Here is a 16,740-nt window from a genome sequence, read left to right as displayed (position 1 = left end):
GTTCCTCTTACATTTTTAGAAAGTAATATAATAATAATAATAATAATAATAATAATAATAATAATAATAATAATAATATCATAGCTAGTGTATTTTATTGAGCTGACATTATTTAAAGGTATACTTGGTGAAATGTCATTATCACATACCAAAAAACATATAATAATAAGAATCTTTACGAGTCTGTCTGACACACACAGCGTTCCTGTTTCTTAATCTCAGGAGGCATGAGTTTTTTGAAGCAGGCTTTTTAAAGTGTCTATTAAATGACGTCATCGTATCATGTCGACTTGCAATGTGCGCCATTTTGAAAAAGAAAAAAAAAAATCACGGACAGCTTCAGCGGCTCTGATTCCTGGCTCTTTAATCGCTTTCAGCTGCAGCGCCAGGTTGCAAACCCAAAGTAAACACCTGAATACAGTTCCGCAGAACCCCAAGCGACGCCAAATCTGCTCCCGGAGGAAGCAATGGCAGGTAAGCTATTAACTTTAACACCCGAGCGGGAAAGGCCTCTTACTGTTTGCAGGGCCTAAACAGCAGCGCTCTCTGTGTACACGGGGAGAGAGCTGCAAAAGGAGGCTGTTACGAAACAGTAGCCTAATCTGTGTAATTTCCATTGCTTGTATTTTAGGAGTCGGAGGAGGGAATGATTTCCAGTGGTGTTTCTCCCAAGTGAAAGGTGCCATAGACGAAGATGTGGCAGAAGGTAAGCTTTGTGTGTTTTCAGACATATCGTCAGTGTTACCTTTGCTGTTGAATTAGGGCAGTGGCGTGGTGCTGATGGTGGGACATGGTCACTGTCAGAGGTCGGGTGTGGGTTCCCGAGGGTCAGATAATTGCAAATTCCTAAACTTTTGGTGTTCCGTTGCAGATTGCATCCCTCAGATAAATGCTAATGCTAGCTTTGGCAGAGATATAACCATGACAAGTTTCATTCGTAATTCTCGTGACGTCAAAGTGCTGCGTCCATTCAGTGAAATAAAGCACACACAATAATCCCAGCTGTGACTAAGATCGTAACTGTAACTTCCATCTGTGTTTGTGCATCGCTTTTTTTTTAAGGAGAGGTAAAGGCATTATTTTCTACCGTGTGGTGAAAAATATTTTTTTTAAAAATACCGTATGTTCGCTTATGAAGTGTGGAGAAAAGGCCCTTTGTCCACGAAGATGTGCACATAATTTAGTTTGGCCAACTATGTTATAATCTGTTTTCTCAGTTGCCAGTCAGTGGCCCAATATTATTTAGTATACATATTAGTTTTAGTATTGGTTGTTGCATGGATTGGAAAGGCCACAACAGATGAAACGGTGGGTAAAAATGTGAGGTTACCATTTGTAATAGATTACTGCTCATCAGGTTAGCGGGTAGTAAACAATTCAATAAGAATTAAAAACGACCATGTTTGGGGGGGGGGGGCTCATACTGTATTGATTAAAAAGCGATTCTGTCCAATACAGTATGAGCCTTTGCTACCCTTTTCCACCCAAAACTAACCTTGAAAGAGTTAAGTTACAGTTGGTAGAACTGAAATTCTTCACATCTATAGATTACTTACATACCGACTGTCTAGTATGATAGCCCTACACTCTGTTAACTAATGTTATGACGACAGGTGTTTTAAGTTTTGCATATCACGCCAGTTACAGTGATGCTCTTATTCTGTATTCTAGTGCAACGTTTCTCAAATGCGGCCACCGCTTGATTTTGGGCAGCCACAGCATGTCCCGTGTAGCCCACTTGCAACTCCTTAATCAGCGCCACTTCGTGCCCTACCTGATTCACTGCAGTGAAAATCGCTACACAGGAAGGTAAAATCGTACCGTGAGATGTGTTCTGTAGTCTATAAAATATACTCAGTAGCTGCACATAACAGTGTAGTGCTGTGTTTTCTTATGGCGTATTTCAACGTCTACAAATGTTTACCTTCCGGTGGATGTAGACGCAACGCAAAGCAGACGAGATTACGCAGTGCAATGCTGAAGATGCAGCGCGAGTACGTTGGGAGAAACGTTATGAAGTAACAGCTTTTTGAATGCGACTTGGGAAATGTAACGTTTTTTGTAGTAGTGCACATAAAATTAGGTGAACAAGAAAAGGCTTTGGTAGAGCTACATAAAAAAAAACACACTATGGGTATCAACGTTTTTTTTTTGTTTTTTTTGATAAATCAGTAGTACTGTCAGAAAATGTTTTGGAGTCTGATAACATTACAGAGACACACTGTGTGCAACCAACATGGAAGGAAGAAAAGCAAACATTTCAGGGCCAGTGGGAAACGCAATTCAGCTTCTGAGTAAATTGCTGTATGTGCTATTTGTAAGGAGATTCATCAGATCAAAATGTATGCCATGCAGCGTCATTACAACACACATGCGGGTGAAGTTGCAAAGAACTATAAGAATGACTTTTAGAGATGTAAGCTGTTAAATGAAACAAAAACCGAACTGCAAAAACAAAAACGCCATCTCGGATTTTGTGAGTAAGATGGGTCAAATGTGGATGGCAACTTTTAAAGTTGTACAACCTGACAATACTTTTCAGAGATGCTCCACTGAGCAAGGACACATTACAGAGGAGCACACCAGTTTTGGCTAATTTAGACTTCCATGAAAACCATGGATGAGGTTGAATCCACAGTGAAAAAGAGTATCAATTCCATCAACACTAGCAGTGTTCCAGTTTGCTGAGAACTACAAGCCCCTGGCTAAAGTTTCTTTTCTTTTCTTGTCCCTTTCCCTACTATGGTGCTGTGTGAGAGGACATTCAGTGCTCTGCACTTTCTGAAAAACAAGCACCCACACTGCTTAAGTGAAGCAAGCTTCGCTCTTAAGCCCCTTTCACACTGGCATGCTCTACCCGAGTCGGAACCTAACCGGGTCAGGACTCGGTGTCATGCGGGTCGGCTATGCTGATAAAGCAGGGTTGACCTGGGTGACAGACGCAGGTACACAATGCGCGTATTAATGCCCTGGAAGCAGCTTGTTACACATGCTTCCATCCAAGGTGCAGTCTGGCTCATGGTGTGTATCAAGCAACACAAATATGGCAGAACAGAATAAACTTAAATGTTCCTTGCGGAAGTGAAACCTTCATGAAGGCGTGGCTGTTTTTGTTATTTCGTCAGCTGTCATGCATTTTGTCTCGTTCAACCGGGTCAAAGCATGTCGGCCCACATCCTGAGGTGGGTCGCTGGGACCCGGGTACCATCCAGGTACGCTGTTTCACACTACGTGGGATTGTGACCCAGGTAGCCAGAACCCGGGTAGAAGTGCCAGTGTGAAAGAGGATTTAATTTCACAAGAAACCCTTGAGCCTGCAGACTTTCCATTTAAAGAACTGCTGAACCTTTGCAAGTAGCAAGTCAAGTCCACACGCAGTCCACCGTGCATCGTTTGTTTTCTTTCCAATTATTGCAATTCTGTAAGTTTTAATCTTGAGACCCATTGTGAAATGTGTAGTTTATTTATTTTTTATTTCTGGGATGTTAAGTGATCACAGGTTTAAGCAGAATATATATATATATATATATATATATATATATATATAATTTTTTTTTTTTTTTTAAATAAAAAAGTGTGTTCTTATACTAATTGGCTGTTTTTACTGTGCAAGTTTTGTTCATAAAATGTTTTAGAAAGGTTTAGGTTACTTTTAGTTTTTTTTTTTTTGGTTCTTTGTTGCTATATTTCTGTGTGAGCCAGTAATCTGGGCTTGTTTAACAAGGTTATATTTATGATTTGTTATGCAAAAGCCATTTTCAATTTAGCTCAGAATTGTGCCGCAAGTGATTGTTTTATTTTGTCTGCTGACGCAGACACCCAAGTTTTACCTGTTGTCAGTGCAATAATAATACAAAATAAACCTTGCAAGTACCTGTTTTATATCTCCAGTTTATTGTTAGAAGAGTCTTTTGAATTAAAATCCAGTAGAGAGGGAGTGTTGTACTTTAGCTTTATTACAGAAATGATTGCTAGCTATATAGGTGTGCGTATGTCTACATAGTCTATATGTATTTGTAAACGATTTAACAAATTATATTTCGAAAAGATTTGCAGTGAGAACCACTGTTCTAGTGAAAGCTTTAATGACCAGCTGGGAGAGTTGGTGGCCAGGAGTTAAGTGATAAGATTCCCTGCCCTCTGCCTGGGTTGTTTGTTATTATTTAAATGTAACAACCTGTTCAGTAACTATTGAAATTGATTGTTTTACTTTTAAAACTGTCCACTGTAATACACAGTACAGTATATAAAACGCATCCAATTTGTGGTTTGTGTTAGTGCTTTTGTGTAGAAATGTGCTCCAGAGATGTGTTTGTTTGTATGTTTATTGATATCTGGATCTGATCGGAATTTAGCACCGATGTTGTATTGAATCTGAGGTTGTTTGACTGTCAGATTTGTCTTTTTGTGTGTCATTTTAGAGTTCTGAATGGGTCATTATGTAATCCTCTCATTATTTAAACACTGTGCGTAAAATGTATTTTACCGTGGTCACGAGTACTTCCAATAAATACAGTACATACTTTTATGCATTAACTACAGCTTTACATTTTAACTGTAATGTTACTTTGAACTACTGTGCTAAAATTTGGGTCTTAGAATAAAAACGTCCCTTTTCCACCTCTTGCAGTATATTAACAACTGAGCATTGATATGCCAGGAACCAGCGAAGTTCAAGAAGCTTGATAACTTGCAAAATTGCTGTGCATATTCTTTGTGCATTAAATGTAAATATCATGCGTAATTCATATTTTTTCAGTGGAGCCCTGGGTGTAACTACAGCCACACATTTCAGTATCTTTTACTTATTCTACGTCCTTCACTGGTTTACATTCAGGATTTAAATCTGATTAAGCTAAATATTTCAAGCTCTGCTAGAGTTTTTGATGTTTATCTTTGAGGAGCACACACAATACTCACCTTTTACATTATTTTGAATGTATCACTTTGCATAATAGGTGATGATATCCAGGTGTAATAAGTCGGATGAAAAAAACATCCAACACCCTTTGTCTGTCATTAGCTTTTGACTTTAGTTACATAATATGAATATTGGACTACTAATCTGTAGATTAAATATATTTTACCAATTTTGTTAATACAGAATAGTCCAGTACACACTGACAGAAAACTGAGCCTGCAATAAAAAATGTCTGGTGTACAGTATGACTAGTTTAGCTTAGTCTTCATCATGCTTTCCAACAGTGAAACAGAAAATAGTGTTTAGTAGTACTGTTGTGTAAAATTATAAATATGTATTATATATCATTCTCAGACCTTAGTATCTATATTGAAAATATGTATTTGATTCTGTGAAAAAAAGAAAAAAAAACACACATAGAAAGATTGGAATGATCTTGTCATTATAAGCCAATAAAAAGCAAACATCTACTTGTCTCTGTATGCTGTGAGAGAAATAATTGATTTCTGCAGTGCGGTTTGGAGAAAGATGTATGACACAGATGGCTTGAAATTTCCAGCTAGCTTCTCAGGAACGGCAGGTGCTGCATATGGATAAGGCTACTTCTAATTCAAGCTTTCTCTTGCTCAACCTGGGAAAAAAGGAGAGCTACCAAAACTGTCCGGAGGGGGACACCACTGAGGATTTGTTTTAAGAAAATTGATTGCTTCCTTTGTTAGGAATGACCTATAATAATGCACTTCTGTGAACTTCATGCATGAATTGTGTGATGTCACAGTACAGCTAAATGCAGCATGCCAAGCCTATAGCTGCACTGTTTTTTTCCAAGTGTGATATGTTGGCAGAGAATCGGCTAGCTAGCTCAGATCAGTGTACGCTCTCTGTACAGGCAGCATCTTGGGAATAGTGCTGAGGGCTGACACCTCACTGTCCATGTAAAATTCAGCCTGTCATGCCCTTTCTTTCTGGTCTGGAACGTTTATTTGATAGTTTGTCTAGATGCCTGCACACCGTGGAGCAGAAGGAAATCTCGCAAAAGAAAGGGCTGCTGGGCCACCCATATTGTGGCTTTATCAAATGAGGAAATCCAGACTACGTTTGCATTCTGCAGAAGATGAAATGCTTTCCCTGCAGTTTCTCGCAGGCATTTAAATCTTCCACTGCTGGTGCTAGCACACTGATGTCAGCCTCATCTTTTGATCAAGGTATGATAGCAAACTGTATGGCATGAAGATGGAAATAAGATTATGGAAATATTATGCAAGTTTTTTGAAGCATGTTTTCTTGTATTTTATTTGAAACCAATTAACTTAAAATAAGGCCAATATTTAATTTTTGATTTAACAGACTGTGTTTTGGATAGACTGTAGCAGATTGTATTACCAATAAACATTTAATAAATGACTGCCAAAAGCAGAGAATGCTAAATGTAGTGGTTCATGTTTGTGTGGCCTTGTAATATGTGCAGGTGCTGTAGCTTTCTGCTAGAATTCCCTACATGTTTAGCTTTTTTTTTTTTTTTTTTATTTAACCACTTAAAATGTTTTGCACATTTATTTGCAGTGTTCACATTCATGTATTTATTTAGCCTATTTGCTTTATTTACTGGTCGTCTTGAATTTTTTGCACACACTCACACTGACCTTTATAAACCAACACCCCTCTACCTAGTAGGCGAGCATTCTAGTCTATCGAAACAAGTGGTTTTCTGTCTATTGTTGAACCCTACTGTTTTAAACCCAGGTTAGTGTATCCACATTATTAGAATGTGTTATCTGTTGCAGTTAAGGCTGTGCGGTTAACCGATTTTGTCAGTTCGGTTTAAATTAAAAAAAAAAAAAAAAAAAACGAAACCGAGTTGGAGCATTAAAACCGTGTTGGTTTCCCGCCATTTTTGATCATTCGCGAAAATGTCTGACCATGCTAGCAGCACCCCTCCCGCAGCTAAACATAAAAGTTTAGTTTTAGAACATTTAACACAGGTTGATAAACAATTTTGCACTTGGAAAAATATGTTAAAAAAAGGTAAGCGCCAATTACAGAAACTTTAAAAAGACATTTACAAGCCAAAAACACAAACAGAATTTTAAACCCTGTGTAACGAAGAAAAGCGAAAGGCTGAAGTCGAAGATGATGTGCCACAGACCACTCCACAGGTAACTATCGTACTCCAGATCTAGACCTAAAATTATACTGAATGAATACCAATCGCAATATGGATAATATTAACATTTTCCAAGACGAATATTGATATATCCAATTGTTGTAGTGCATTACAAATGATGTACTGACCGAATGAGCAACTGATCAGTTTTTTCTGGTGTGATCGAAAGAGGAATTGAAAGCACATTTTATTTTAATTCACTGTTGAAAAACTGACATGTGACTGCCCCATTCATTTCGGGGCGCCAGAGGTTACGCGCATATTACTCAGGCACTGTAAAAGCCACCTAGTTAAGGAAATCGCCTGAAGTTAAGCCTCTCGTCATGTGACAGAGTCGACTGTCGACAGCTTAGAATCTCAACTTTCCAGCAATACCAGCAATAATATTGTACATTGTTAAAGTTTTTTTTTTTTTGTAATGATTAGCAGGGAAATGAGTTCCCAGTTGTTTATTTGCAATACATTTAGATTTATTTTAAACCTGTTGTGACTTCTACCAGAGTTTAAATGTTCAGGTTGAACAGTGGCAAATATGTCAAAGTGTCATTGTTGCCCTAAACAGTGAATTTTTTTATTTTAAATTTAGTTTTTTTTTTATTTCACTTTTAAGTCATTTGAAGGATGTGTTTATGGTATTTTGTTAGTGTCTGCAACCTGATTTGTTCTAAGTTATGCAAATACGTTTTTTTTATAATTCATTTTATTACAAATATTTATATGATCAAAAATTGCAGTTACATTTGATTATTTTCATTAAAAACGTTAAGAAAAATATAACGTCTTTGTCTTGTTAAACCGAACCGATAGCCAAGCTTTTAAAAGTGAAACCGAACCGAACTGAAAGTTCCATAACCGCACAGCCCTAGTTGCAGTACTGGGTAGATGGTGATTCTTATTACCCCACTGTGAGAGAGATTATATATAATTATACTGCTGCCACTGTACGTCAACTGGTAGTATCTTGTAAACCATTAGAGATCGAGATCATGATCTTGACCCCGGTGGTGATGTGACTTTATGGTGTCCTGGTGATAAAGACCTAATATTGGATATACTCCTTACACAAGTGTATTCTTTGAATCTCTAGGTAAATTGTTGTGGTATTGTGCAAGAAAGTACTGAACAAAAGTGTTCAGTTGAGACCTTTGAGGTAGGGACTTCATATTTGTTTACCCACCACAAAGATTGCAGAGTCCTTGCATGTCCCAGGGCTGATCAGCTGACTCCTTTTTGCCATTCCTAAAGCAGAAGCCATTTCTGTTACAAAACATTTGGAGGTCCTATCAGTATATGAATGATATTTTCTCAAACAAACACTTGTATGCATAACAATTTTAAACCTACCTTTTTTAGCTTAGACGCACAACTTAATTAGATATAATGCTGTGCACAAGTAGTTATTCCATCAATTGTGAATGTGACCTACTTTTTTCTCTGTAGTGACAACCGATTGGCTAAACTAACAAAGTCTATGCTGGTAGAATCTATTAAAAATAGTTTTTGTTATTGTCTCTTTTTTCCCCCTCTGAACTTTCCCATGAATTAGCCTACACTTAAGTAGAAGGCAGAAATTAAAAAATGAGGGGCCTGTTGCCAATTTTATTATTATTATTATTATTATTATTATTATTATTATTATTATTATTATTATTATTATAATTATATCATCTACAGTATAGTGATCTAGGTAATGAGGACAAGGAGGCCAATATTGGTGACAAATTATTATATTCTCAGCTTCACAACTCCCTCCCTACTTACTGTATAGTACACCCACTGATTTGTGATCTACCTAGGGATATTTTGTTTCTGAAAAAATGATATACCCAGAAAATGAGAAAGTAAACTGCAGTATCAAACAACTGTCTAGCTTGGTTAATGCTTAACACAAAACTATTGAAGAAAAATAATGACAAATAAAGTATTTTATTTGTAGCTGCGGACATTTTATTTTAGAATGGGTCATATCGGCTGAAATTTGACAATGGCGTGTGGTTCAAACTTGCATACGTTAGGTGAAGTTAGGCTGACAGTTGTCTTGTAAAATTAAATTGCAGTGTGTTTTATTGGTGTTGTCATATGAGCTTTTCATTGTCATAATTTAGAGGTTGACCATGGTCTGTATAAATGAAATACACGGGTGTATTTTTGAAAAGGTCCCTTTCCCTTTGATGTATGTTATGGTTTTAATGTAGAAAGTATAGTTATTCCCCTCGCTCTTTTTTTCTACAAATATTCTTGGCCTTGAAACAGAACTGTTAGGTGCAGTAATTAATCATTCTTTGAGGAGGCGCCATTATGTACTGTACATATTAGAGAAGGACAGATCTTTTATCTCTTGTATTTCCTATTATGTTTTTTTCAGTCTGTCTAGATATCATAGATATGTATACTGCAGATATTGTAACATTTTGTGAAGTCCATACCACTAAAAAAAGCTGTAAAATATAACCGTCACTAAAACGGACGCAAAGTTTTTACCCTATATTTTGACTTTTGCTGCACATGCTTTTCTATCTCAAGAACAAGTTATGAACAGGAAAATAAATAACGGAAGCTGTTCAGTAAATTCCTGCATCGCTTGGTATTGGTATCAGTTGGGCTGGAAAATTGCACCTGACTTTGATTTGTCTAAATTGAAAAGAAGTGTACTTTCAGTCACAGGAATGCTTTTCTTAGTCAATTTTAATAGTATATTGATATATTTGTTTTGTTTGTCTTCTCTCTACAGCTGATATTATTTCAACAGTTGAATTCAACTACTCTGGAGACCTGCTTGCAACTGGGGACAAGGGGGGTAGAGTTGTCATATTTCAAAGAGAACAGGAGGTTAGTATTCCATGAAGGTGCTGTACTCTAAATCTAGTCAGACTGTCATCTGTATGTGGAGTGTGATCTGGGTTTAGGGTTGTGTTTTTGGTTTTTTTGAACAAATTAATAATAAAAAAAAAAAAATTAAAAAAATGCCCAGTGTAGTGCCTAAAATCGACTTTGTAAATTTAGACAAGGCTTTATTGTCAGTTTATAGTGTGTTTTTGAGCAGATTTATGTCATTGATGTGGCCTCCCTTTGGTGATTTGCATTAATATTCCAGGATCAGTCCCATTGAAAAAAACTGCAGTTTTAGCACATGTATAATTTGACCTTTTGATGTTTCATAGTGTTTAACCTGTCACACAGGCAGATACAAAGTAAAGGGTAAGGAAATAATAAAATGATAATAAAGTGGTACTATATAAGTATTATTTATCTCTATTGTGTGAAGTATACCTGTAGATGTTTGTAGTGTTGTGTTTTTTTTTACCAATATGTATTTTGTCTTGTAGAGTAAAAACCGTCCTCATTCCAGAGGCGAATACAACGTTTACAGCACTTTCCAGAGTCATGAACCTGAATTTGACTATTTGAAAAGTCTAGAAATTGAGGAAAAAATTAATAAAATTAGGTGGTTACCCCAACAAAATGCTGCTCATTCCCTGCTTTCTACTAATGGTAAGAAATTTCAACTTGTTTTGTTTATTTTATTTTATTTTGTCTTGATTTGGGGTTTGTAGTACTTTCTAATTCTTCAGAACATTGATAGATTATTTGGACAATGCTGAAATAATAAATAAGCCATTGTTATTATTTTACAACTTCTGTAGACCCACATTAGTAGCATGTTTCTGTCTATCTTTGTACCCTATGCGGCATATATTCTGGGCTGATTCTATTTTTTTTTTTTTTTTTTTTTTTTTTTTTTTTTTATGGAGCTCGAACAATTTTTGTAGCAAGAGAGACAGCGGTGGGTTTTGTCGTTTGTTTACAAGCCATTTTGTAGCGATGAGGTGCACTCGTGGAAATCAAAATACAAAACGAGGCAGTGATATGACGGCGGTTTTGGAAAGATTGAATAAACCAATCAGAATGCTTCAAGACACTGGCGATAAGTCACATTATAAAAGATTGAATAAACTATTTGAATTTAAGTTTAATGGTGATGATGAGTTATCAGGTTACAAAACAGTACTGTATCAGTTGTGAACGACTCACTAGTGGTGCCAAATAGGTGTTCTTTTAAATGAAGTTCCTTTAGGCAGAGCATTTACAAGGGGGGACATTCTGTTTCACCACGAGGGTGTTCTCTTGGGAGGTATAGATATTATACACACTTTGAGCTGGAAAATTTATTTTTCAGATAAAACTATTAAATTGTGGAAAATCAGTGAAAGGGACAAAAAGGCAGAGGGTTATAACTTGAAAGAGGAAGATGGCAGACTTAGAGATCCCTTTAGAATTACATCACTACGGGTAAGTCCATGTTTTGTTTTACCTAGAGAAACAGTACTGTACAACATGATCACGGATAGAGACATTAGGTATAGATTAGTTAAGGTTTAATCCAAGAAATTTTAAAGACATTGAAAAATACTTTTTAGTTACGGATGATATATCTACATGTTATTCAAAATAGTTTTTAAGCTCATAATATTTTAGTTTGTATTGACATATAGCACAGGGAGAAGCCCGTAGGGAAGTATGTATGTCATAGATACTTACCTACGGATGGTGGTGGATGTAGGCCATAGTGATCTACTTATTCATGTTTTTGCTGCCGTGACTGAGAATGTATGTTACTAACCCCTTTCTTTTTGTTCCAGGTGCCTGTTTTGCAGCCCATGGACTTGATGGTAGAAGCAAGTCCCCGAAGAATATTTGCAAATGCGCACACATATCATATTAACTCGATTTCAGTAAATAGTGATCATGAAACTTACCTTTCTGCAGATGACCTAAGAATAAACCTATGGCACTTAGAAATCACAGATCGAAGTTTTAGTATCCTTTTCTGGTTAAACCATTTTAAAAATGTGTTTTATTTTTTTTTTATTTGTTTTTTTCCATTGAACACGTCTCGTTTTAGCTAGTAATGTGTGATTTTAGAAATAAATACAAATATAAATAACATTAGGGTGTGCTGGATTTCACTGAAACTAATGTAATTTGTAGTAGAAATTATATAGTATACCTTAGATCTCTGTGATAAATAGAAAATAAGTGGACACAAATAATATATCTTATGTATGTTATATAAAGTAACATTTATGAATGCATTTATTTTTCACTTTTTATATGTTTGGAATCATTTGTCTGCGATTTTCCAACTGTGACAATGCATTTCTGGAAGGAGAATCCTCTCCTAACCAACACATCATCAGCAAGCGCATAAAGGCTCTGTGTTTTTCTCCCATGTCGCTTCTTTTGTTTTGGCATCCTCGACCCCAGCCACCACCTTGCAGCATGCCTCGTCCCGGGGGCAGGTGGCCCATAGCCACTTCCTATCTGTGGCACTGGGATACATGTAACCGTTCATGTTTTTCCAGCTGGCCTCGCGCAAGTAGCCCTCGAGTACCCACGGACGAGGCCGCTGGCCAAATTTATCTTTCACTCGGGCCCTGAGAGCCCATTACGGTCATCGGGCACTGAGCGCCCATCACAGTTGGTTAAATCATCTGCAGTTGCATCAATAAATCATTCATTCAATACCTCTAGGGTGTTGTTCTCCATTAGCCACCTAGTGGGGAACCTTGGAGCTAAACAAAGGGTTTTGTCTTTTCTAAATAAGGAGAGCAGTTTAAAATGTTAAAAGAATGTGAACATTAGGGGTGTGGGTGAGTTTTGGTATCCAAGTGCTGGAAGTAATAGTTTAATTGGTTTTCGCTGAATGTACTTTGTTGCAAAATGGCTTCATGTACTTTCACAGTACATGTTTAATTTAGTATAATTTGAACATGTATCTGAGCATTCAACGTTGCTGTATCCATATATATGGTGTATTTTTAAAAGGAAACTTGACTTCTTGAATAGTTTTGTCCTTACAGCATGACCTTTAGACATTGTAGATATTAAGCCTGCCAACATGGAAGAATTGACAGAAGTCATAACGGCAGCAGAGTGTCACCCGAATCAATGCAATGTATTTGTCTACAGCAGTAGCAAGGGAACTATACGACTGTGTGACATGCGTGCAGCAGCCCTCTGTGACAGGCATACAAAATGTAAGTGTTTGGAAGCGTAACGATCCTTGCCCCCCCCCCCCACCACTTGGTAGTGTGTCCTGAACACTGCCTGTGTTTCAGTTTTATAGAGGATATCCTTTTCAACAGATGTTTAGTACTTTAATAAAAGACAGGATTTTTGAAGGATCCTGTTTTTTTTTTTTTTTTTTAATTATTATCTCATGAATTTAGCCAAATTATTTTTAAAATACAGACCGACACCTTGTTAAGGAAGTAGGGGATTATCTTGCATTTGGCTACATATAAGGGCAAATATTATTGGTCAACATTTCTGGAAAGTGGGACCATGGCTGAATGTAGCCTTTCACATTCCAATAGAATTGGTTTTGTCTTGTAAAATTGTTGCTTTGATCTTAAAACACTGGGTTACTTATTTGCTATTTTACCTTGTTACTGTATATGTAGAATACAGTGATAGAAATTAAAATATTTTTTATTTTAGTTTTTGAGGAACCAGAAGATCCAAGCAGCAGATCATTCTTTTCTGAAATCATCTCATCAATATCTGATGTAAAGTTCAGTCATAGTGGCCGATACATGATGACAAGAGACTATCTCTCGGTCAAGGTGTGGGATCTGAACATGGAAAATAGACCAGTAGAAACATACCAGGTAGGATTATTTTAATAAATACTCAACTGTCTATCTATGTTTCAGTATTCTCTGGTAAAGGTGTTAATTCTGTAAACAAGCTTACTTCTGTAATTGTATTTCTCATTTTAAAATATTGTAATCCATATGTATTCAGTTGTGCTTAATGTTATTTTATTTTGCTCTGAAGACACTTTTATAATTGCTAAGTATTTTAATACAAGTTATTTTTTTACCATGATTGTATTGTTACAGGTCCATGAATACCTTCGCAGCAAGCTCTGTTCATTGTATGAAAACGACTGCATTTTTGACAAATTTGAATGTTGTTGGAATGGAACTGATAGGTAAGATGTTGTAAAAAATGAAAAAAAAAAAAATACACAGTATATTCCTGTGTGTCATATTGGAACACTATAAACCCTTTAATTAAATGTTCTTTTGTGTGTTAGAAGTTTTCTTTTTAAATAAAAGTATGTTTTACTATATGTTACACATTTTGGAGACATTTACTCATTGATGGACATAGCTAAAATTAAGTAAAACAAGATTTGGAAAAATATCTAACATTTTTGTACGTTAGCGATACAACTGTTACCTCGTGAAAACTGTTACCTCATGTTACCTTATGAAATCTCAATTGTGTGTTGTAATTTTTTTTTTTTTGTTCTTTTGTAGTGCTATTATGACTGGCTCTTACAATAACTTCTTCAGGATGTTTGATAGAAACACCAGGAGGGATATCACTCTTGAGGCATCCCGAGAGAGCAGCAAACCCCGCGGCATCTTGAAGCCACGCAAAGTGTGTACTGGTGGCAAGAGGAAGAAGGATGAGATCAGTGTTGACAGTCTGGACTTCAACAAGAAGATCCTCCACACAGCCTGGCACCCTAAAGAAAATGTCATTGCTGTAGCTGCCACCAACAACCTGTACATATTCCAGGATAAAATGAATTAAAATTGGCTTGGAAAGTCATGAGGGCACAGTTTCGTTCTTGCATAGTTAAGCCTATTTGTTTATCTAAAAGAAAAGGCCATCTTGTCCTCCTAGTGAAGAATTCAACGCACTTATCTCCTGCTAGCTAATGGAGAAAAGCTGGCCTGTTTCTTTGAGTCAGTGGTGCATTTCTGCCTTCAGTGGAGGACATAATTATGTGTTCTCTAAACAGGAGAGGCCCAACAAGCAGAATTGATGGACAGTACTCAAAAAAAGAGGTAAAAAAAAAAAAAATGTATTTATTCAAGTCTGAGCCTTTTTTATGATTTACAGACCAAATTATGAAACGCCCAAGGAATATTATTATTGTCAAAAGTGTAGTCTCTTTACTGTAATTTTGGGCCTTTCTAAAACTTGAGTTGTACTTGATGATGCCTGTTAACATTCCTCCTCTGGTTTTACTTATAGGCCTAGGTGTTTTACATTTTAAGCACTTCAGTTTGGTCAGTGGACAGGTTTTTGTTTTGCTCTTTATATATATATATATATATATATATATATATATATATATATATATATATATATATATATAGTAACATTTACTCACAGACTGTATCTATAACCACACCATCCGGTGTCAACCACTTAATAAAAATAACAGAAACTAATGAGATGTGTTTTTAAATAAAAAAAAAAAATGTATTAAATGCTTACATCTGTTTTATTTCTTTGCATGTGTTGACATTGTGGATGCAAATTTCAATGGGGGAAAACAATAAAAAAGAAGTTACACTACGCTGTCTATTTCGGTAGCATGTAAGAAAGTGATATAATGAACTACTTGAAGCTGCAGTTGCGCCGTTATAAGCTGATTGTCAGTTTAAGTGTAAATAATAACAATAATTGCTTATCCATAGCTATAAATCTAGGTGGAGGCTGAATGAGCTGTAGAAAACAATAGGCAGTAACAAAAAGGGAATCAGCAGTCTTAATGCCTACATAAGGGTCTATTTTAATGATTTGAACCATGGCAGATACTAATATGGCCTCAAATTTGTTAATAAGCTGGTTTAAAAGAAAAAGGAAAAACAGTAGTGAGATTAATAAAGCGCAAAGGGGTGGCAATATTTAACTTTGTTGCATTTAGATTATTAAAATAGACTCCATTGAGTCAGGCAAAACAATTTGTAAGACTAACATAATTTAACAGTTAAATGTCCAAGTTGCCACTCAAATGTTTGACTATACCTTATGTGCATTATTTTTATACATTTTTTTTTTTTTTTTTTTTTTAAGAAACTGTTTTTGTTTCCTCTCCAGAACATTGAACTGCTGCTATTAGTGGCTCTTTAAATTTGAATGCTGAGTGCCTCCCCATTCAAATAAATTGTGAAAATAATACATTTTCAATTATAAAATAGTGATAACCTTTATGATGACTAATTTGAAATTAAATATTGCTAGTAATGAACAATATGTGCCCCTTAATTGTTGCCAATAGTGTGCCACCATGGTTAACATTGCGCTTGGCAAGTGCACATTTTTAGGTTTTTTAAATTTAGTTATTTGAGGGCACAAATAAGTTGTCAATATATTGTATATTGGTTGTGACACTATTTTTTAAAACTAAATTCAGGATTTTTGGTCAATTAAGCATTCTCATTGACCTTGTTCCCTGATTTAATAATGATGATAAACTAACATGGTTAAATTGTATGCACTTGTTTTTATTATTTTGACCAAAGTTTAAATAAATTTGATTGTGTTTACATGAACATAGAACTGTTTATTTGAAGTTGTCTACTTAACTAGGACTGAACAGTAGTATTTGGAAACCAGCAGTAAACAAGTAGATTTAACTTTTTTTTTTTTTTTTCTGGACTCCAGAAAAAGTGTAGAGTATGCTGATAAAGAAAATTACTTAAAATATTAAGCCATCTGTTAACTTATTTAAATACTGACACTGTTAAATATTTGCTTGTGGCGGTCTCATCAGAGGGGGTATTAACTTTTCTCAATTAAAATTGATTAAAAAAAAAAAAAAAAAAGCATTTACCAGAAAATACTG

At 35.8% G+C, this 16,740-nt stretch overlaps 1 protein-coding gene across 2 annotated transcripts; it reads left to right on the top strand.

Moving 5' to 3' along the window:
* The first annotated feature begins 274 nt into the window (after positions 1-274).
* Positions 275-16,441, top strand: LOC117416008 (serine/threonine-protein phosphatase 2A 55 kDa regulatory subunit B delta isoform). 2 transcript variants are annotated; one of them, XM_034027010.3, is made up of 10 exons: positions 275-474; positions 632-706; positions 9,817-9,914; positions 10,412-10,577; positions 11,263-11,375; positions 11,726-11,903; positions 12,959-13,123; positions 13,587-13,756; positions 13,991-14,082; positions 14,414-16,441. In XM_034027010.3, exons 1-10 carry the CDS (start codon positions 468-470, stop codon positions 14,691-14,693), a joined length of 1,344 nt encoding a protein of 447 aa, XP_033882901.1. In that variant the 5' UTR covers positions 275-467; the 3' UTR covers positions 14,694-16,441. The 2 variants fall into 2 exon arrangements, with proteins under 2 accessions (XP_033882901.1, XP_033882900.3); XM_034027009.3 differs by lacking the exons at positions 275-474; positions 632-706 and adding an exon at positions 5,858-6,126.
* The last annotated feature ends 299 nt before the right edge of the window (positions 16,442-16,740 follow it).

Source organism: Acipenser ruthenus, chromosome 7, assembly GCF_902713425.1.
Source record: "Acipenser ruthenus chromosome 7, fAciRut3.2 maternal haplotype, whole genome shotgun sequence".
Classification (NCBI taxonomy): domain Eukaryota; kingdom Metazoa; phylum Chordata; class Actinopteri; order Acipenseriformes; family Acipenseridae; genus Acipenser; species Acipenser ruthenus.
This window is presented reverse-complemented; position numbering and strand designations above follow the sequence as displayed.